The sequence below is a fragment of the Schistocerca piceifrons genome, chromosome 1, assembly GCF_021461385.2.
Source record: "Schistocerca piceifrons isolate TAMUIC-IGC-003096 chromosome 1, iqSchPice1.1, whole genome shotgun sequence".
In the NCBI taxonomy this organism is placed as follows: domain Eukaryota; kingdom Metazoa; phylum Arthropoda; class Insecta; order Orthoptera; family Acrididae; genus Schistocerca; species Schistocerca piceifrons.
The window spans coordinates 401813061-401835019 of NC_060138.1; the positions used below are offsets into that span (position 1 = coordinate 401813061).

Sequence of the window (21959 nt, forward strand, 5' to 3'; positions counted from 1 at the left end):
GGGGACATTTGGAAAGAAGATCAGGCTGAACTAACTCTCTACATATTGGCTTAATTACCTCCATCACTGCAGATGATGTGCTGTTTTTGTGCCTAAATTGTTCCTCTGTACCCACTGCTTGAGCTTTATGGTACTTGCACCACGAATCTATCTATCCTCATCCATTCAAACCCAGAACCTCCCACAGAAGAACCCCAAAAGTGCCCCATTGTGGCAGGATACTTTCCGGGACTGGATCAGACTCTGAATGTGGCTCTCCAGTGGGGATACGACTTCCTCAAATCCTGCCCTGAAATGAGATCCATCCTTCATGAAATCCTCTCCACTCCACCAAGAGTGTCTTTCCGCCATCCACCTAACCTTCGTAACCTCTTAGTTCATCCCTATGAAATCCCCAAACCACCTTCCCTACCCTCTGGCTCCTACCCTTGTAACCGCCCCCGGTGTAAAACCTGTCCCATGCACCCTCCCACCACCACCTACTCCAGTCCTGTAACCCGGAAGGTGTATACGATCAAAGGCAGAGCTACGTGTGAAAGCACCCACGTGATTTACCAACTGACCTGCCTACACTGTGAAGCTTTCTATGTGGGAATGACCAGCAACAAACTGTCCATTCGCATGGACACAGGCAGACAGTGTTTGTTGGTAATGAGGATCACCCTGTGGCTAAACATGCCTTGGTGCACGGCCAGCACATCTTGGCACAGTGTTACACCGTCCGGGTTATCTGGATACTTCCCACTAACACCAACCTGTCAGAACTCCGGAGATGGGAACTTGCCCTTCAGTATATCCTCTCTTCTCGTTATCCACCAGGCCTCAACCTCCGCTAATTTCAAGTTGCCGCCGCTCATACCTCACCTGTCTTTCAATAACATCTTTGCCTCTTTACTTCCACCTTGACTGACATCTCTGCCCAAACTCTTTGCCTTTACAAATGTCTGCTTGTGTCTGTGTATGTGCGGATGGATATGTGTGTGTGCGAATGTATACCTGTCCTTTTTTTCCCCCTAAGTTAAGTCTTTCCGCTCCCGGGATTGGAATGACTCCTTACCCTCTCCCTTAAAACCCACATCCTTTCGTCTTTCCCTCTCCTTCCCTCTTTCCTGATGAAGCAACCGTTTGTTGCGAAAGCTTGAATTTTGTGTGTATGTTTGTGTTTGTTTGTGTGTCTATCGACCTGCCAGCACTTTTGTTTGGTAAGTCTCATCATCTTTGTTTTTAGATATATTTTTCCCACTTGGAATGTTTCCCTCTGTTATATTCATATCATTAATTTGAACCCAACAATTACGTTTGTTATTGTCACTGTTGCATTTCGAAATCTTTTTTGTCGTCTTATTTTCTCTTTCCGTTTTTTGCCAGTAGTTTCACTTTGTATTCACCTTCTCCTTTTTACCGTAATCTACCATACAATTTTATCCCACCGATATATACTCAATAATACGTAATACGTAATAATACGTAACCCACTTCCAAACCATAACCAAAAAAAAAAATTTTTTTCTGCTTTCAACACTACAATAATTACATTTAGATTATTGATACACAATATATATAGATTACATACTATTAAGTAAAAGATCATTTAAGTATATTTAACATAGCATTCCTGAGGTCAAATCATATCATCACCATACTGTATGGGCACTTAAATATAAGCCATTTTTGTAAATCATTTTTAAAAATTCTGCCAGAAAGCTGTTTCAGGTTGTTTGGCAGAGAATTATAAAATATTGCTCCCTTAATGAATGGGGTATTTGTTGTTAGATTCAATCTTCTGCTCACCATATGAAAGTGTGATTTGTGTCTTGTATCATGATCATGGATTTCCATATTTCTGTTTGTCACTTTTTTGTCTTTTTTCACTGATAAAATTGATTGAAACATATATACTGCATACATAGTCATAATATTAAAATTAATAGACAGGTTTTTGCATGAAGTTCTGGGTCTTACTTTTGCCATAGTTCTTATTACTCTTTTCTGCAATACAAATACCCTTCTTATATTGTATTGGCTACACTCACCTCACAATACAATTCCATAATATAGTTGCGGATACACCAACCCAAAATATGCTATTTTTATTGCTTCAATATCTAGATATTGAACTAATCTTCTTAGTAAATACAGACTAGATATTATTTTACCACAGACATGATCTATTTGCTGATTCCACGAAAGTCTGTCATGTATATGTATCCCCAGAAATTTACATTCTGAACAGGTATTTTCCTGAGTGTCCTCATTTACAGCAGTATTTTTATTTGAGCCACTTGTCTTAAAATAAATTAAATTAGTTTTGTTAATATTGTCCCTCAGGTTTTCTTTTTCAAAATGTGTTTGGGCTTTTTCAACAAAATTCTGTACCACTGAATTTAGGCCATCATTACTACGTGCCCAGCAAACCCTAGAGGTGTCATCAGCATACATAGTAATACGATGACTGGTGTCTAATACTTTTGGAAAATCATTCACGTAGCAAATAAACAAAAAGGGGCCCAAGATAGAGCCCTGTGGCACATGAAGTAGGCAAATACCATATATATGTGTATCATCAGTGGATGATTTGTGGAAGAATGTAGCCCACACTGCTCTTTTCATTCCTTGTAGGCCATGTCTGTTGTTCCTTATTGTCATTCTATAATATTGCTGGAGTTCATCAATGTTTTTGTCTGTAGGTCTTCCTTTACCATTTAGAGTCTTTCCATCCAATAACTTCTCTTTTCCTTTTGTCTGCTTCAGTTTTCAAAGGCATGTTCCCATCTGTTTTTGAACATGGCCCACACATTCAATCTTCAAAACATGCTTTTCACCATAAGGTTGGCTTCCCACAACTGATTGGAAGGCCTCCATTCCCCAAGTACTCAGTGTAGCACATACCTCTTTCCTGCTGTGAGTGTCTCAACATAGAAACAGCTGCAGCAGCCTCCATATCCCCACTCATTCCCTCATAACTCTTGGCACAGTTTGTTTTATGACTTTCAATTGTTTTATTGCCAACTGATTTACACTGATGGCAGTATTTAGTTAGCACTTCAATGTCTAAAATTTTACCTGTGTCTACACAAGTGACAGTTGCAACTGCATTTTTAGATGTGTGGCCTCTATTCTGCTGTGTACCATCAACTGCCACAGAGAAGTCTGTCATGTTCTTTAATTCTGCTTCTTTAGCAGTGGCTTTCATATAACAACAGCAACAGATTTGACACATTCACCAATTACGTCTTTGTACTTACTTGATCCAGATGGTGGGTATGACAAGTTCAGCCTCACACACAATACTTGAGCTGCAGTTAGTCCTTTACCTATGCACCTCATTCCAGCTACAAGAATCTATCATTGCTCTCAAACAAGTCATTCTTGCCCTTTTGAGAAGTCCAAAATGATGTAGAGAGCCTGCAAACTTTGCACTGAACAACAAGTTCGTTAGCTAGTCCAGTCCTTGCAGATGTGTCCTCAAAGATGATAATTTGCCCACCACAAACCTTACATGAAACAGCATCTCGTAAAACTTGTCCTAACACATTCAAATCTAATAAAACATAACCTAAACTATTTACATGATCTCCTTTGTCAATAAATAAATCCTCATGGTTTCCAAGTTTCCTCCTCAAAGCACTAGTAGCCATGTCCTTTTTGTGTGTCTGTGAAACATCTGTTTCAGGATCAGCACTGGATTCAGATCCAGTCCTATGCTGATTTCCATGGAAATGTTGCTTCTTAAAACAGCTCTTTCTTTTCGTCATGTTGTAAAGAAGTATAAGAATGTGTAATAGTACACCAAATGACTATGTTTGCAGTTCAACACCTATGAAACACTACACCCACAAAGTAAATCCACAAGATGCGTGTGCAAGTACTACCATTTCTGTTTACACAGTGCATCCATCCTCTTAACATGAATTCAAGGAATAAATAGCTGAAAACTATAGCCTTGTAGATTGAATAGTTCCAGAGATAGCAAGTCAATGCAGAAGGAGCGGATTTTTTTACACTTGCACTACTAACTTTGAAATGATAAAAAGTACACTTCCAATTGGAGTTAATTGAAAAATGATGCAACAAACTAATCAGGAGACATTAAATGTTATTAAGAGATAATAATCAGAAAATGCCACCTTTTGAGCAATTTCACCATATGTATTCCCCTTAATAACTATTTTTATCATGACCAGACTGACATTTATCACAGAACAAAGATTATCTACATTCTGTGAGAATAGAAGACTGTTTACAATGAATTCTGCCACTCAGCACATAACTAACAAATTCAAGCAATAATAGGAATCATACAGTTAAAGAGACAGTTTATGGATGTGTTTGAAAGTGAATAATGGGTAGAGAGAGAGGGATATGGGAATTCTGGATGCAACAGAGAGAAAAAGAACACATGGATAACATATGTGCAAGATCTGTACATGAAAAAAAAAATTATATTATAAAATGAATTTTCACTCAACCAGTTACAGAATTTTCCTTGGAATAATTTACAGGACGTGGACCATGCGAAGGCTGGTAATTTGGTAAAGATTTTTAGTGAGCTGACTTTGTGGGAATAGGCTGCTTTTAAGGGTCTGTGTCTTTTAATTTTTCCCCTAGTGTTGTACTAGTGTATACCTCCTATTAATTGAAATTCTTTTACATTCAGTTTAACGTACTAAGTACATCAAGTTTCCTAAAGAGGGAGCAGCAGTGCTATACATTTCTCTTATGGCACTTTTTTTTGTGTATTATTCAATATATCTGTTGCATGTAAGTGTGCCCAAGTGTAAGGAACAGAATTTGACTATGAGGCAGAGGTGAGAGATTGTGTGTGTGTGTGTGTGTGTGTGTGTGTGTGTGTGTGTGTGTGTGTGTGTGTGTGTGTGTACTTGGACTTTGCAGCATGACTCCTTGCAGGCCAGCAATGGAAATGGAAATGTCGTGTGGCTAGGGCCTCCCGTCGGGTAGACCGGTCGCCTGGTGCAGGTCTTTCGATTTGACGCCACTTCGGCGACCTGCACGTCGATGGGGATGAAATGATGATGATTAGGACAACACAACACCCAGTCCCTGAGCGGAGAAAATTTCCGACCCAGCCGGGAATCGAACCCGGGCCCTTAGGATTGACAGTCTGTCACGCTGACCACTCAGCTACCGGGGCGGACAGGCCAGCAATAAAAAAATGTCTCACAAAATTTCATCTGGCAAGAACATCCAGCAGAAAAAGGACGTTAAAAGAGTGGCAATCTGGCAACACTGTAACCATATGTAGGGTAAATACTTGTTCAGCAAATATTAATCTTGCTGTGAAGTTGATGCAGGAGGTTGATGGTTCGATTCTGGGTTGAGGCATATGTTTTTTGTTTGGTAAATGTGGTCCAGGTGGTACAGTATGTGGCATCTTAACTACCAACAGCAATTGCAGCGGTCCTCTAGAAAACATTTGCACTTACATACTACAGTCGTAGAAATGCAAGCTTAGTCAACTTTGAAAGAAGCCCTTTCCACGTCGTGGGCATGAATTTATTTGCACCACTTCATCTAATACATATGAAACCTATTTTCTTTGTACCCTTCTCCGATGTCCTATCGATTAGTAGCAACCACTGTCATTGCCTCATTCTGGTCCATTACATTTTGTTAGGGGCTTTTGTTATCAGTAGGATTTGCAACATGCTTTGCAAATAATGTCCAAACTCTGTTACTATTTGTGTATGTTATCATCATGGTCCCACTAATTATGCCTTTCAACATTGTGTCTCGTAACTGCATGCTGTTTAGTATGTATCTCAATTCATTATTATTATTATTATTATTATTATTATTATTCTATCAATATGACTGTGGAAACATCACATCTCTGACCATCAGGGAAACAGTGTAATTCAAAACCTAGCATTTCATAATTAGCGGTGTCCGGATGAATCATGCAGAACAATATCTGTCAAAGGGGTAATGTGCGTTAGGCGGAAAAGTGCTTAGGACTGATGGTGTGCTTATACTGTATGTGCTGTCCACCAGACAGGGACTAGTTACAAGTGGAGTGATGTGCCTGTGGCAGACTCCAATGTTCATGTGTACACATGTATCAAATTTTCTCATTGTAAACCTCTAAACCAGAGTGGCAGACAATGAATATGTGGGTATGCTTCTAGTCCTTGGTGCATCTGATAACTGGGCTGGTGTTGTCACTCATGAATACGCTGCTAGATATCCTCATCGATGCCATCCAGATAAAAATGTGTTTCGTTGTCTGGAGCTGCACCTTTGGAAGTCAGGTTCTCTCCTTCTACAATCGCGTGACAGAGGTCATCCATGGATTCACCATACTCTAGCTACTGAGGAAGCTATTCTGGATGTCATACACCAAGAACCTCAGCGAAGTACACATAGTGTAGTAAGGCAGCTGCATATCATGCAATGCATGGTCATTAAAATGCTGCACAAGCATGGGCCGCACCCTTATCATTATGCTTTCACGCAACACCTACATCCTGCAGATCGCCATCAGCAGATGCAATTATGTGAATGGTTCCAATGACAACAGGAAACCAATGACGACTTCGTGAACAGCGTAATATGGTCGCATGAAGCAGCTTTCACTCTTGACGGTGTGTTCAATATGAGGTTAACCTGTATGTCACCCATGAGCGTGGATATCAAGTTCCCTTTGGTATCAACACCTGGGCCAGAATATTGGCTGACAGGTGTTTGGACCCCTACATGTTGCATGACCGGTCGACTGCATAAAGGTATCATGCATTCCTATCAAACTATCTGCCTGATGTGCTGGGAATTAATGTGTGACAGTATTTGAACAGAACATTTCCAGGGGAATGGCTCAGACATGGAGGTCCAGTTGAATGACCACTGTGTTCACGTGACCTAAATCCCCTGGATTTCTTTATGTGGGGACATCTGACGAATGTGGAAGAATTGGTAGCGTGAGTTTGTGCTACTCTTATTACTGTGGATGCAGCTTTCCTGCAAAGGGTCCAGAGCTATATGATGCGGCGGGTTGCACAATGTTTGGACATGCAGGGCGGTCGCTTTGAGCATCTGTTGTTCTGAGGACAATTTATTCTGTTGTGAAGGTCATGTGATCATTAATATGGACATTATTATTGTCACTGGTTGCTAATGTGCGACACCTGTGTACTCTCATTACATTTAGTATAGATGACAAGTAGATGTGCTATTGTACTGTGCTAGCATCTTCAGCATCTCGAAACTGACATTGTTTTTATAGTTATTCTGTCATGTGTCAGGTCATTTGTTTCAGCTGTCTATTTCCTATTTGTCTAACCATGTATTTGTCACGTTCGGCGTTACAAATGCTTCTATCTCTTTCTACTGGAGTCAAATTTACATTTCCTTTGTTTCTTTCACAGTAGTGCATCATGTACAAGCATCTCTTAGATGACAGTGAAAACACTATTTGTGGTTTAAGCTATCAGTAGAACATAATTCACAGCTATTTAATATAACTGAGCAAGCAACAGCATTTAGCAAAGTAATAATTTTCCGTCTAATTCACTAGGGTACATTCAAGCAGTGTAAGCAGTTTTTAAGAACTGTACTTGATAAAAGCTCTCATGTTAAACACATAATGGTTGATTTCCAGAGTAAGAGGAGGCCACGATGTTGGGATAACAGATTTCCTTCAAACTTTGTACACCTTTAGTAGGCCATTAAAACAACATAATGTGCCAGTAGTAAGGTGCACTAATCTGGCAATTCCGAGAAAATCGCAAGAGAAGTTTTACTTGTCTATCATGTCACATGTATCTGTGCATAGGTTCTGGTGGTTAGAGTTCATGGCATTTTAGATTCATAAGATGAATGTGTATGAGGCAACGCTTTGACTACTACTCGTACTTAATTTTCAATCTATATTTTTTCATCACTGGCCATATTTAATTTAAACGACATTTGAGAGGTAATATAATTAAAAAATCACATGTATTTGCATGAAGTTTTAGTGAATTTCATGTTATTTGGCTACTTACTATTTTTAATTAAATTTAGTTAATAGAACAATCATATTTATAACTATTGACAAGTGAATGGTTGGTTGATTCAGGGAAGGGACGAAACAGAAAGGCCATCAGACCCATCAGATTAGGAGAGGGTGGAGAACCATCCTGGCATTTCCCTGAAGCGATTTAGGGAAATCATGGAAAACCTAAATCAGGATGGCCGGACACGCATTTGAACCATAGTCCTCCAGAATATGAGTCCAGTGTGCTAACCACTGTGCCACCTCACTTGATCAAGTGAATGAAGAAGCACATAGAGTTTTCATGAAAATGTATGCCTATCATGATTTGTGAAACCCCTTATACATGCAATCTGGTAAGGCACCAAGAACTACTTTGTACCTCGATGCTTCGAGCTGCAGACACAGAGGCAGGCCCCATTTGGCAGTTAACCTGTGTAGAGGTGAGACATTACTAATGTAGCAAGAATGAATAGAGTAGGGGCAAATTTATTGAATATCATAGAATTTACAATTGTACTAAAAAAATGAATGTTTGAGCCCGTCACCTCGTACTCATCCCTTTCATCAAGCTCGAATGCTAACCACTTGACCACCATGAACTGTAATGTCTGGTGCCTATGTACAGATACATTAGCTACATAATAGATCCATAAAACTTCTCTTGTGATTTTCTTGAAATTGTCAGGCTAGTACACTTTCTACTTGCACATTATGTTGTTTCAATGGCCTACTAAAGGAGCACAAAGTTTGAAGTAAATCCATGATCCCAATGTTTTGGCCTCCCCTTGTAAGTATACTATTGAAGTGTATTGCTTGTATGTACACCATATCTCGTATGTATTATAAATGCACAAATTCGTGTGTGAGTATGCTTGTTACTCCTTCATGCTGAAATGGCTAGATGGATTTGATTTGGAAGAAATCTGGAGTGGAATTAGCTTATACCCTGAATTAACACATAGGCTATTTTTAAAAGTGAGTAGTAAAAGATATTAATGTACAGAATTACAAATTATTTAGGAGTAAGGGAGACTACTCACCAACAGGCAGAAGCACTGCATTGTCGATAGGTACACAAACAAAAGATACAGAGTTTTGCTAGCTTTCGGAATGAACATCCTTTTTCAATTTATAGGAAAAGCATGTGCATGTGTGCGCGCACACACACACACACACACACACACACACACACACACACACACACACACACGTCTGGCTCCCTACATTGTGCTCAGTTGACGGCCAGCTCGTTGTTCTTGGCTCACTGTGAGTGTGCTGGGGTGAGATGGGCTGCAGGGTGGGGTGGGTGAGGGATGGAGGGAGGCAGGGGGCTAGGGAGGAGGTTGGGGGAAGTGTCTAGTAGCTTGTTCAGAAGTGTGGAGCTGTCAGTGGGCTAGCTAGGAGTGCAGATAGAGGGGCTGGTGGCAGACAGCTGGGCATGCAATTTCACAGACTAGGGCATGAGACAGCAGCGCACAACTAGCTGACACGAATTGGGTGTGGTACTGGGACAGGGGATAGTGTACACACACACACACACACACACACACACACACACACACACAAACACACACACACACACACACACTTTAGTTTAGGCCATGGAGGTTACGAGAATGAGGGATGTGCTGTAAGGATAGCTCCTGTCTGCACAGCTTAGAAAAGCTGGTGGTGGTGGTGATGGGGATCCAGGTGGCATGCTGTTGTGGACTGGCAAGACAGCCAATCCACAATGACGGGTAGCCGAAAGGCACGCGTTTAAGCTCACACAGGATGGCGTGAGGTCTCGAACAGGTGAGGGATATGAGACTAGCAAAAATATTACGTATCTGTTGGAATACTTAACTTTAATCCATAATTGGTGAACATCGGTCTGACGGTACATGCATCAAAAGATAAATAGCAATTGATAATGGCGCCTTGCTAGGTCATAGCAAATGACATAGCTGAAGGCTATGCTAACTATCATCTCGGCAAATGAGAACGTAATTTGTCAGTGAACCATCGCTAGCAAAGTCGGCTGTACAATGGGGCGAGTGCTAGGACATCGTTCTAGACCTGCCGTGTGGCGGCGCTCGGTCTGCAATCACTGACAGTGGCGACATGCGGGTCCGACGTATACTAACGGACCGCGGCCGAATTAAAGGCTACCACCTAGCAAGTGTGGTGTCTGGCGGTGACACCACACATGCCTTATGAAGCAGCCATTGAAATCTTGCGTGTTGTGCTCTGCTGCATGTGTGCTACTAGGTGGTCCACATTTTTTTGGCAACAGTTCAGCAGTGGACATTCATTCTAGTTGACAGCTGGTTGGTTGTCACACCAATGTAAAATGGTTTGCAGTGGTTGCTGCAGAGCTGGTATATACCATAGCTTTCACAGGTGGCCTGGCCTCTGATGGGGTAGGATGAGCCTGTGACAGGACTGGAGTAGGTAGTGCTGGGTGGGTGACTTAGGCAGGTCTTGCATCTGGGTCTTCCACAAGGGTTGGTCTCTGTGGCAGGGTATTGGGAGCAGTAGTGGCATAGGATGGACTAGGGTGTTGTGGAGGTTAGGTGGGCAACGTATCGCCAGTTTGGGAGGCGTTGGGAATGTCTTGGGTACAATGTACCTCATTTAGGGGCATAATGTTAGGTAGTCAAAGCCCTGACAAAGGATGTGGTTCAGTCATTCCAGTCCTGGGTGAAATTGGGTGACAAGGGCAGTGCTTCTTTGGGATTGGTTCTTGGGATGGATGTGAGGCTCAGGTGTGGGTGAGGATACAGCATGGAGGATCTGTTTATGTATTAGGTCTGTAGGGTATTGCCTTTCTGTGAAGGCCTTTGTGAGGCCTTGCAGTATACTGGACAAGGGAGTTCTCGTCACTGCAGATGTTTCTCCAACATGTGGCCAGGCTGTATGGGAATGATCTTTTGCTGTGGAAGGGGTGAAATCTGTCAAAGTGCAGGTGCTGTTGGTGAAACATGGATCTGACGTGGACCAATGTGTGGATGGAGTCATCTAAGAGGAGCAGACTGACATCTAGGAAAGTGGCACAATGCATGAAGGAGGACCAGGTGAAGTGGATGGGAGAGAAGTGTTGAGATTGTGGAGGAAGGAGAATAAGGTGTCCTGGCCATGGGTCCAGATTATAAAGAAGTCATCAGTAAACCTGAAGCAGACCTGGGGTTTGGGATTTTGGGAAGCCAGGAATGTCTCCTGTAGATGGCCCATGAAGAGGTTGGTGTAGGAGAGTCCTATGCAGGTGCCCATGGCTGTGACACGAATTTGTTTGTACACCTTCCCTTCAAAGGTGAAGTAATTGTGGGTTAGGATGTAGCTGGTTAGATATATGAGGAATAAAGTGGTGGTTTTGGAATCTCCAGGGCACTGGGGAGGTAGTGTTCAATTTTGGCAATGCCATGGGCATGAGGGATGTTGCTGTATAAGGAGTTTTCATCAATGGTGATGAGTAGGGACCCAGGAGGTAAGGGTGTTGGGAGGATGGAGAGGCGGTGCAGTAAGTGATTGTTATCTTTAATGTGAAAGCTAGGTTTTGGACAATTGGCTTCAGATGTTGGTCAACAAGGGCTGAGATTCTTGTGGTGGGGGTACCGGAATTGTTAGGTTTGTGGATTTTGGGGAGCTTGCAGAAGGCGGGTGCATGGGCTGTTGTTCTGGGGGGGGGGGGGGGGGGGGGGAGTAGGGAGATGGATTCAGAAGAGAGGTGCTGGGAAAGGCCTAAGGATTGAAGAGATTGGAGGTTATGTTGGATCTCTGGGATGGGGTCACTTTGCAGAGCTTGTAGGTGGAGGTGTCAGACAACTGGCTGAGTCCCTCTGCCATGTAGTCACTTGGGTTCGTCACAACTGTGGTGGAACCTTTGTCTGCTGGATGGATGATCAGATCAGGAGGATCACAGTTGGATGGTGGTGGAAAGTGGGACAGGCAGGGTATTGGCATTAGTTAGAGGTGTTGGTGGCAAAGAAGTGTTTCCACTGTAGGGAATGGGAAGAGGATAGTAGGTCTTTCACAAGTCCAACATAGTTAAATCTGGGAGTAGGGCTGAATATAAGGTATATGGATAGGACTAAAACTTCAGTGGGGCTGAGGATTTTGGTGGTGAGGTTAACAACAGTGTTCTGGTGTTATTTTGGTTCTGGATTTCATGGAGTGTTGGTAGGAGGTTCTGGACGATGTGGTAAGTTGGAAAGGTCTGGTAGGCAGGGTCTTCGGTGCTATAAGGGTTTGACAAGGAGGTGGTTGAACAGTGATGCCCCAAGGTGGGAGTAGGATTCCAGCAGGCTGAATAACTTGTGGAGGGGGGGTGAATGGAATGTTCTTCTAGGTGTTGGAGTGCCAGGATTTCAATTTGGGTGATGAGTTGTAGCTAGTGGGGATCGCACAGTAACAGTATTTTACCAAGGGAGTGGGAATGGTTCAGGGATGTCTGTGCCATGACGACATGTTTTTGTAGAACCAGGTTTGTGAGGGAAAGGGACTGGCAGAATCTGAAAAGGTGAACTGTTCAGTTTCGCTAATCATATGCCCATTCTCTGAAATTAAAACATCAGGTTTTGTTGAGTTGTGTGTTAAAAACTGGAAAAACTGTGTCTTACTGTGATTTAGCATTAGTTTATTTTCTACAAGCCATGAACTTATGTCAGAACTGCACTATTTGAAACTTAGCCAATGTTGCACACAACGTCCTCTACTACCAAGCTAGTGTCATCAGCAAACAGAAATATTTTAGAGTTGACCGTAATACTAGAGGGCATATCATTTATGTAAATAAGGGACAGGAGTGGCCCCAACACTGATCCCTGGGGCACTCCACACTTGATTGTACCCCACTCAGACTCCACATCACAGCCATTCTCAACATAGTGAATAATGACCTTTGGCTGACTGATGCTAAAGTAAGAGGTGAACCAATTGTGAGCTACTCCCCATATTCCTTAATGGTCCAAATTCTGGAGCAATATTTTGTGACCAACACTATCAAACACCTTAGTTAAATACAAAAATATGCCTAGCATTCGAAACCTTTTGTTTAACCATCCAGTATCTCACATAGAAAAGAGAAAATAGCATTTTCAGTCGTGAAACGGCTTCTAAGGCCGAACTGTACATTTGATAGCAAATCGTATGACATAAAAGATCAATTATCCCTACGTACACAGTCTTCACTGATGGGATAAAAATAGGTCTAAAATTGTCTACATTATCCCTTTCTCCCTTTTTATAAAGCAGCTTTACTACTGAGTACTTTAATTGTTCAGGAAACTGACCATTCCTAAAGGAAAAATTACAAATATGGCTAAATACAGGGCTAACATGTGCAGCACAGTACTTCAGTATTCTGCTAGGCACTCCATCATATCTATGAGAGTCCTTAGTCTTCAGTGATTTAATTATTGACTCAATCTCCCCTTGTCTGTATCACAGAGGAGTATTTCAGCCATCAATCTCAGAAAGGCATTTGCCAAGAAAGTTATGATTCCCTGTAGAAACTAAATTTTTATTTAATTCACCAGCAATGCTCAGAAAACAATTAGCTTGATTGTGACTACTTCTAACATTTTGATATAATTCCTGCTTTGTTCTACATGATATCCTTACTTCACTAGTCAGCCACCCGGAGATGCCTATAACTGCTAGTACCCCTTTAGAATCTTCTAATGGAAAACAACTCTCAAAGAGCTTGAGAAATGTGTTAAGGAAAGCATTTTATTTGTCATCTATGTCATCGGCACTATAAACATCCAGCCACTCTTGTTCCTTGACAAGGTTTAAAAAACTCTCTATTGCTGTTGGATTAACTTTCCAACATAGTTTGTAATTATATGTGACATTTGTTTGCGTGCAAAAGCCTTTGTGTTGAAATTTGTGCATCATGGTCTGAAAGGCTGTTCACCCTTTTACTAACAGAATGCCCATCTAATAATGAAGAATGAATAAAAATATTGTCTATGGCTGTGCTACTGTTCCCTTGCACCCTAATTGAAAAAAACAGTCTGCATCAGATCATATGAATTTAGGAGATCTACCAACATCCTTTTTCTTGCACCATCATATACAAAATTTATATTGAAGTCACCATATATAACTAATTGCTGGTACTTCCTACAAAGTGAATCAAGAACCCTCCCTAGCTTGAGCAGAAATGCTCTGAAGTCATAGTTAGGGGACCTATAAACAACAAAAATTAGAAGTGTAGTTCCACTAGATTCAACTGCCTCTGCACAACATTCAAATATCTGTTCAGTGATATGTCTATGGACTCAAATGGAATACTGTTTTTTACGTACATGGCCACTCCCCCACCCCACAAGGAACTCCTTGAACAACAGCCAGCTAATCTATATCCTAGTAAAGAAAGCCTCTGAATTGTCAAATTGTTTAAGTGGTGCTCCGACATAACAAAAATTTCAGAGTCAACATCCATAAGCAGTTCACTAACTTAATCTCAAATACCTCTTATATTTTAATGAAATATGTTAATTCCTTCTCTACTTGGAAACAGGATGTCCTCTGAAGGTGAGCCCTTAGTTAGAGGGACTTCCTTTAAGCAGGTATACCTATCAGCTGACTTCAATCTAAAAAAGGTGCAGCTCTAAACCCAACTACTTCAGGAATTTTTCCATGAATAATCCCACCACCACCTACTACATTGTCACCCATAAGCTTTGCCAGGCTCCCCTTCCCATACCTATTGAGATGCAGACCATGCCTAATGAAACCTGACCTATTGATAGACCCAACTGGCACCACTGAAATGTAACCCACACGCTCCGCCATCAGCGCCCTCTCCAGTTCCACGTTAACGTGCCTAACAGCTGCATTAAGATGAGGTCAACCATGATGCTGAAGCAGCAGCAAGAAATGCACATTAGTGCCACCAGTTTGAGTAGCTATCTTTACCAGGGCACCACCTACATCATATTCCCTGTCCCTGCCAAGACTGTTCCCTGCTCCATCCACTATCACTACCTGATCCTCCTTTGTAAAATTCCTACATAGCTCCCCTGTTCTGTCGTCACCTGAGCCAACCCTGTCCAGGTCCTTTGCTGTTTCTGACAGAATTACAATGTCATCGACAAACCTCAAAGTTTTTATTTCTCCTCCATGGATTTTAATTCATACTCCAAATTTTTCTTTTGTTTCCTTTACTGCTTGCTCAATATAGAGATTGAATAACATCGGAGAAAAGCTACAACCCTGTCTCATTTCTTTCTCAACCACTGCTTCCCTTTTGTGCCCCTCAACTCTTGTAATTGCCATCTGGTTTCTGTACAAATTGTAAATACCCGTTTGCTCTCTGTATTTTACCCCTGCCACCTTCAGAATATGAAAGAGAGTATTCCAGGCAACATTGTCAAAAGCTTTCTCTAAGTCTTCAAATGCTATAAATGTAGGTTTGCCTTTCCTTAATCTATCTTCTAAGATAAGTTGTAGGGTCAGTATTGCCTCATGTGTTCCAACATTTCTATGGAATCCAAAATAAACTTCCCTGAGGTTGGCTTCTACCAGTTTTTCCATTTGTCTGTAAAAATTTGTGGTACTATTTTGCAGCCATTACTTATTAAACTGATAGTTCAGTAATTTTCACATCTGTCAACACTAGCTTCCTTTGGGATTGGAATTATTATATTCTTCTTGAAGTCTGAGGGTATTTCGCCTGTCTCATACATCTTGCTCACCAGGTGGTAGAGTTTTGTTAGGGCTGGCTCTCCCAAGGCTATCAGTAGTTCTAATGGAATCTTGCTACTCCCGAGGCCTTGTTTCGACTTTGGTCTTTTAGTGCTCTGTCAAACTCTTCACACAGTATCATATTCATCTTCATCTATATCCTCTTCCATTTACATAATATTGCCCTCAAGTACATATACTTCTTCCACCTTTCTGCCATCCCTTCTTTGCTTAGAACTTGTTTTCCATCTCAGCTCTTGATTTTTGTACAAGTGCTTTTCCTTTCTCCAAAAGTCTCTTTAATTTTCCTGTAGGCAGTATCTATCTTACCCTTAGTGATATATGCCTCTACATCCTTACATTTGTCCTGTAGCAGTCCCTGCTTAGCCATTTTACACTTGTTTTGATCTCACTTTTGAGACGTTTGTAGTCCTTTTTGCCTGCTTTTTCTTCTTCTTCTTCTTCTTTGTGGATGCCTCACTTAGGACCACGTGTAATCGACATTTGTTGGCCTTCCTGTTTGCCCATAATTCCTTCGTACTCAACAAATAGGCTAGTTTTCATTGTGCAGACCATGTATGTCGGTTAGTTCTTCTCCTTTCTTCCTCAAAACCATGTGTGTTTGTGATTTTTCTGATTTCATTTGTGTCATGTAGATTTGGAGACCCTAATTCTCTTAGGTCTTTTTCATCTCTTTGTACCAGTTCGGTGTTATAGTTTTGTTCTTTAAAAATGTATGGATTTTGTGCATTAACCTGTTTGAGTCCATTCTTTCTAAATGCCCCATGAATTGGATTCTTCTCATATGCATTGTGTCTGTTATTTTGGAGATATTTTTATATATTTCTGCATTGGGTTTTGGATAATGTACACCATCTTTAGTTCTTGGTCCTAGGATTTTCCTCATTATTTTACCTTCTCTCACTTCTAATTCCCCTTTTAGTGTTCTGTGTTGAAGATTTAGTGTCTCAGATGCGTAGAGAGCTTCGGGTTTAATTATTGTTGTGTAGTGTCGTATTTTGCAGTTACATGAGAGACTCTTTTTTTTGTAAACATTTTTTGTTAGTTGAAGTGCCGTCTCCATTTTCTGGACCCTCTATCAGACAGATTTCTTTTCATTACAATTTTCTGCAATACATTCCCCTAAATATTTAAATTCTTTTACTCGGTAGATGTAGTTATTACCAATTTTGAGATCAGAAGGTGCATCTTTGATGTCAGTCATAAATTTTGTTTTTTTTCAAATGAAATTTCTAATCTATTTTTGCTGCCTGCTCTTGTAATAATTCTGGCTATTTCTGTGCATTGGCAATGTCTTGGATGATCAGTGCCATGTTGTCAGCAAATGCTAAACAGTCTAATTCTATGCCCATTCGTTTTCGTCCCAGTCTGTGTGCTGGTACATCTGCTTTTCTCCATTCTCGAACAACTTTTTCAAGAGCACAATTGAAGAGCACTGGGCACAGTCCATCCCCTTGTCATACTCCCGTGTCCATTTCAAATTCTGTGCTCAATTCTCCGATAAATTTTGCTTTGGATTTAGTCTCCATGAGTGTTTCTTTTATGATGTTTGTTGTCTTTTGATCTAGTCCAAATTCTGCTAACACTTCAAAAAGGAATTCTCGGTCTGTACTGTCATATGCTTTTTTAAAGTCAACAAACGTGATGACATAACTTTTGTTTGAAGTACTATGCAAATATTTCATCGAATTTTTCAAGTTAAGGATTTGTTCTACGCATGATCGATCTTTTCGGAATCCATCTTGGTATTCGCCTAGTTTTGAATCCAGGTGAGGTTCTGCTCGGTTTAGTAGGGCTTTAGACAGAATTTTGTATGTTATTGACAATAAAGAGATTCCATGATAGTTGTTGGGGTCTGTTTTACTTCCTTTTTTGTACAGAGGATGTGTGATTGCTGTTTTCCAATCTGTGGGGATTTTTTCAGTTTTCCAGATTTCATCTACAATTTCTTTGAGTTTTGCAGTAAGATTTTCTCCTGCATTTTTCCATAATTCTGCAGTGATTTGGTCTTCTCCTGATGGTTTGTTATTTTTCAGCAACTGAATTATCTCTCTAATCTCCAGTAAACTTGGTGGCTTTGAGTCTGGGTTTCATTGTGTATGACGGAACTCAAATTTTTCTGCAGGCTTTTCACCATTCAGTAATTTAAAAAAAGTATTTTGCAAGAATTTCACAGTTTTCAGTGTTGGTATGGGCAATTTCTCCATCTTCATTTTTGAATTGGAGTGATGGAGGAGAGTACTTTGTTAATTTTTGTTTGATTACTAGGTAGAAATTTCAGGAATTGTTTTTCTTGAAATCATCTTCTATGTCTTGCAATTTTTTGTCTTCGTGTTTTTTACGGACTGTTTGTATTGCTTTTGTGACTGTTTTCCTGGTATCTTTTGATCTTCCAGGGTCTTTCTGTTTTGCCACACCTGTTGTCTGAGTTGGTCACACTCATCTGTCCACCATGGGTGTTAACGTGCTCTTGTTTGTGGTGCTATAGTTTCAGCTGCTTTTAAAAATCCTGCTTGCAGCTGTTGCCAATTTTGTGGTTTTAAATTTTGTGTTTCTTTTGTAAATTGTTCATTGTGTATCGGAATCTAATTCTGGTCTCCAAGGAGAAGCTCAAAGCACAGACTATTAGTAGAGTGACTCCTCTTGTACTTAAGTGGGCATTGTGCCTTTCGTACTCAATCCTGATGCAATATCTGTGTTTCATGGTCAATGTGAAGGTCCAAGGGATACAGAAAACCTGCAGTCTTTTGTACATCATATTTACGGTGTGGAGATTTCTTAGTGAATTTTCTTTTTTGTGAACTACATCTAGGGAGAATTTTGTTTGGTAATGGTCGGAATCTAGGTCTAGTCCATTAAGGACTTTAAGTTTCATGATTTCTACTGTATTTATGCAGGACATCATTACGTGATCCAACTGATATTCACCTAGTAATGGATTAGGTGAGATCCAAGGTTTGGTTTCCGAGTCTCTTTTCTTGAAAAATGTCAATTTGAAAAACAGTTGGCAGTTTTTGCAGATTTCAATGAGTCGCATGCCATTTTGGTTGGTCTGTGTATGTCCTGACCATTTACCTATCCAATATCGATATTTTTCTTCTTTACCAATTTGTGCATTGAAATCACCCTTAAGGATTTTGACATGGGTATTTGGGATTTTTTGGAGAATATTTTCTAATGGGTTCCAGAATTTTTCTACTTCCCATACTTTGTTTTTGTTAGTGATGTTAGTTGGTGCATGTCCTTTGATTAGAGTGTATATCTTATTAGCTGATTTTATTGTCATTGTGGAGAGGCGACACGAGTAAGATTTGAAAGTCGTGACTGAATCAAGTATTGATTTATCTACTATAAACCCAGTTCCAAATTGTGGACAATTTGCCATGGCTCATTTTCCAGGTTTTCCTTTGTATATCCTGTATTCTGCTGAATCAAAAGGATTTTCATCTGTATATCGTAATTCCTGAAATGCGATAATTTTGATTTTACATTCTCTGGATTTGTCCAGGATGTTTTTTAGTTTTCCCATTTTTAAGAGAGAATTTACATTAAATGTCATTAGCCAAATTCTTGATTTTGGTTTGATTTTGTTATATGGGGCTTTGAGGCACTCCGATTTACCTCCATGCACACTTCTGTGGTCTCCCCAGAATCCGAATAGACCACTTGCGGTTTTTCAACCGTGGGATTTGACCCACTGGGGTAATTTATCTTTGAAGGTGCTGTGTCCATGTTGATTTATTTGGACTGAGTTTGTGACTGAAACTGAGATTTCAGTCTGGTTAAGCTCAGATCATCTGCCACAACATGTGGAATAGACGCTATAGGAGTACCGCCACTAACCTGTGAAACCGTCGTGCCCTTTGTCCAAATAACCTTGGACAATAGCTTTTATAATATCCCAAAAAGCAAGGTTGCCTCTTCTGCCAGTTCCACCATACCAATGATATTCATCTCCGTCTTCATTGCCATTGAGTTCTTCACCGTATCCCTGTGAAGGGGCCCTCATGAGGTACTATCACCCGGGCTAGGTGAACCAAGGTTTTATTATGAGGTGTTACTCCTCCCCCTCCTCCTTTTTCAACTGGGCTTGGGACCGACTATGGCAGAGTTTTGAGACGTTTGTATTCCTTTTTGCCTGCTTCATTTATTGCATTTTTATATTTTCTCCTTTCATCAATTAAATTCAGTACATCTTCTGTTACCCAAGGATTTCTGCTAGCTCTCGTCTTTTTACCTACTTGTTCCTCTGCTGCCTTCACTGTTCCATCTCTCAAAACTACCCATTCATCTTCTACTGTATTTCTTTCCCCTGTTCTTGTCAATTGTTCCCTAATGCTTTCTCTGAAATTCTGTACAACCTCTGGTTCTTTCAGTTTATCCAGGGCCCATCTCCTTAAATTTACACCTTTTTGCAGTTTCTTCAGTTGTATTCTACAGTTCATAACCAGTAGATTGTGGTCAGAGTCCACTTCTGCCCCTAGGAATGTCTTACAATTTAAAACCTGGTTCCTGGGTCTCTGTCTTACCATTATATAATCTATCTGAAACCTTCCAGTGTCTCTAGGCCTCTTCCCCATTTACAATCTCCTTTCATGATTCTTGAACCAAGTGTTAGCTATGATTAAGTTATGCTCTGTGCAAAATTCTATGAGGCGGCTTCCTCTTTCATTCCTTACCCCCATTCCATATTCACCTACTACTTTCCCTTCTCTTCCTTTTCCTGCTATCAAATTCAGTCCCCCATGACTATTAAATTTTCATCTCCCTTCACTATCTGAATAATTTCTTTTATCTCATCACGTTTCTTCAATCTCTTTGTCATCTGCAGAGCTAGTCTGCATATAAACTTGTACTACTGTGGTAGGCTTGAGCTTCATGTCCATCTTTGCTACAATAATGTGTTCACTATGCTGTTCATAGTAACTTACCCGTGCTCCTATTTTTTTATTCATTATTAAACCTACTCCTACATTACCTCTATTTGATTTTGTATTTATAATCCTGTATTCACCTGACCAGAGTCTTGTTCCTCCTGACACTGAGCTTCACTAATTCCCACTGTATCTAGATTTAACCTATCCATTTCCCTTTTTAAATTTTCTAACCTACCTGCCCAATTAACCTTCTGATAGGCACGCGTATGTGTCAGATATGTAGCGATAATGTTTGTTACCTTTTCTTGGAAAACGCGGGGGAAACCCTCCATTTGTTCTAGCCTCTTCATTCAACCCCACCCTACTTCAGTCCTGGTCACCGCCTGCTACGGTAAACAGCATAGTTTATTTATTTTATTTATTTATTTATTTATTTCTTGTTCCGTAGATCCAGTTAGTGAGTCAATCACAAGGATATGGAACGTGTCAAATTGTACAGGTTTCAATTTAAACTTACAATAAATACAAGGGCAATTCAATGGAAAATTGTACATAGTTTAAGTAAGACATACTATAAATAAAGTAACAGATACAATGTCAGCTAGATAACATAACTACCATTTGACAGAAAAAGGAGTTTCAAATAAAGGTTAAAGATAAGAGCACAAAGTTAAATCAGATATTAGACCTACAAGAGTAAATACATGTACAGCCAATCTGTTGTTACAAAAAGTGCGCTAATGCCCAAATGCACAATAAAATCAACTGAACTACTTCTAGACACAATAAGTTTAGTGATGGTATACATTTTCTTTCAGGTATTCATCCACAGTATAATAAGATTTCTCTGTCAGGTAATCTTTGAGAACTTGTTTAAATTTTGGCAGTTCTGTATGAACACATTTGATATGTAGTGGTAGAGCATTGAACAGCTTAATGCTGGAGTAGTAAACTCCTTTTTGTACCAGAGTGAGACGTTTCATTTCTAAATGTAGATCGTTTTTGTTTCTGGTATTATAACCATGGAATTTACTGTTGTCTTGGTAGATGGAATAATTTTTGCACACAAAGGTCAGCAAGGAAAAAATATACTGTGAGGCAGTTGTTAGGATACCTATCTTCCGAAACAAGTGCCTGCAAGAGTGTCTTTGATGGACCCCACACATTATTCTGATTGCTTTTTTTTGGATGGTGAAAACTTTTTTTGCAAGTGGTTGGTTCCCCCAGAATATGATAGCATATGACATCAATGAGTGGAAGTAGCCAAAGTAGGCAACCTTAATAGTGTCAACTTCAGCCACTGAAGAAATTACCCGTAATGCAAATGTTGCCGAGCTAAGTTTTTTACATAGATGAAGAATGTGAACCGACCAATTACATTTACTGTCTATGTAAGC

General features: G+C 40.3%; 1 protein-coding gene across 3 annotated transcripts in view; it reads left to right on the plus strand.

Annotated features, from left to right (window-relative positions):
• LOC124794965 (2-oxoglutarate-dependent dioxygenase frbA-like) overlaps positions 1-21959 on the plus strand; it is a 188016-nt gene that overhangs the window by 136961 nt on the left and 29096 nt on the right. The window contains exon 7 of one of the 3 annotated variants that reach the window (XM_047258698.1): positions 20904-20965. The exons of the other annotated variants lie outside the window; for them this stretch is intronic. Coding sequence (XP_047114654.1) covers positions 20904-20957 — 54 coding nt within the window. The 3' untranslated portion in view covers positions 20958-20965. The remainder of the gene's footprint in view (positions 1-20903; positions 20966-21959) is intronic. 3 annotated transcript variants of the gene reach the window in all.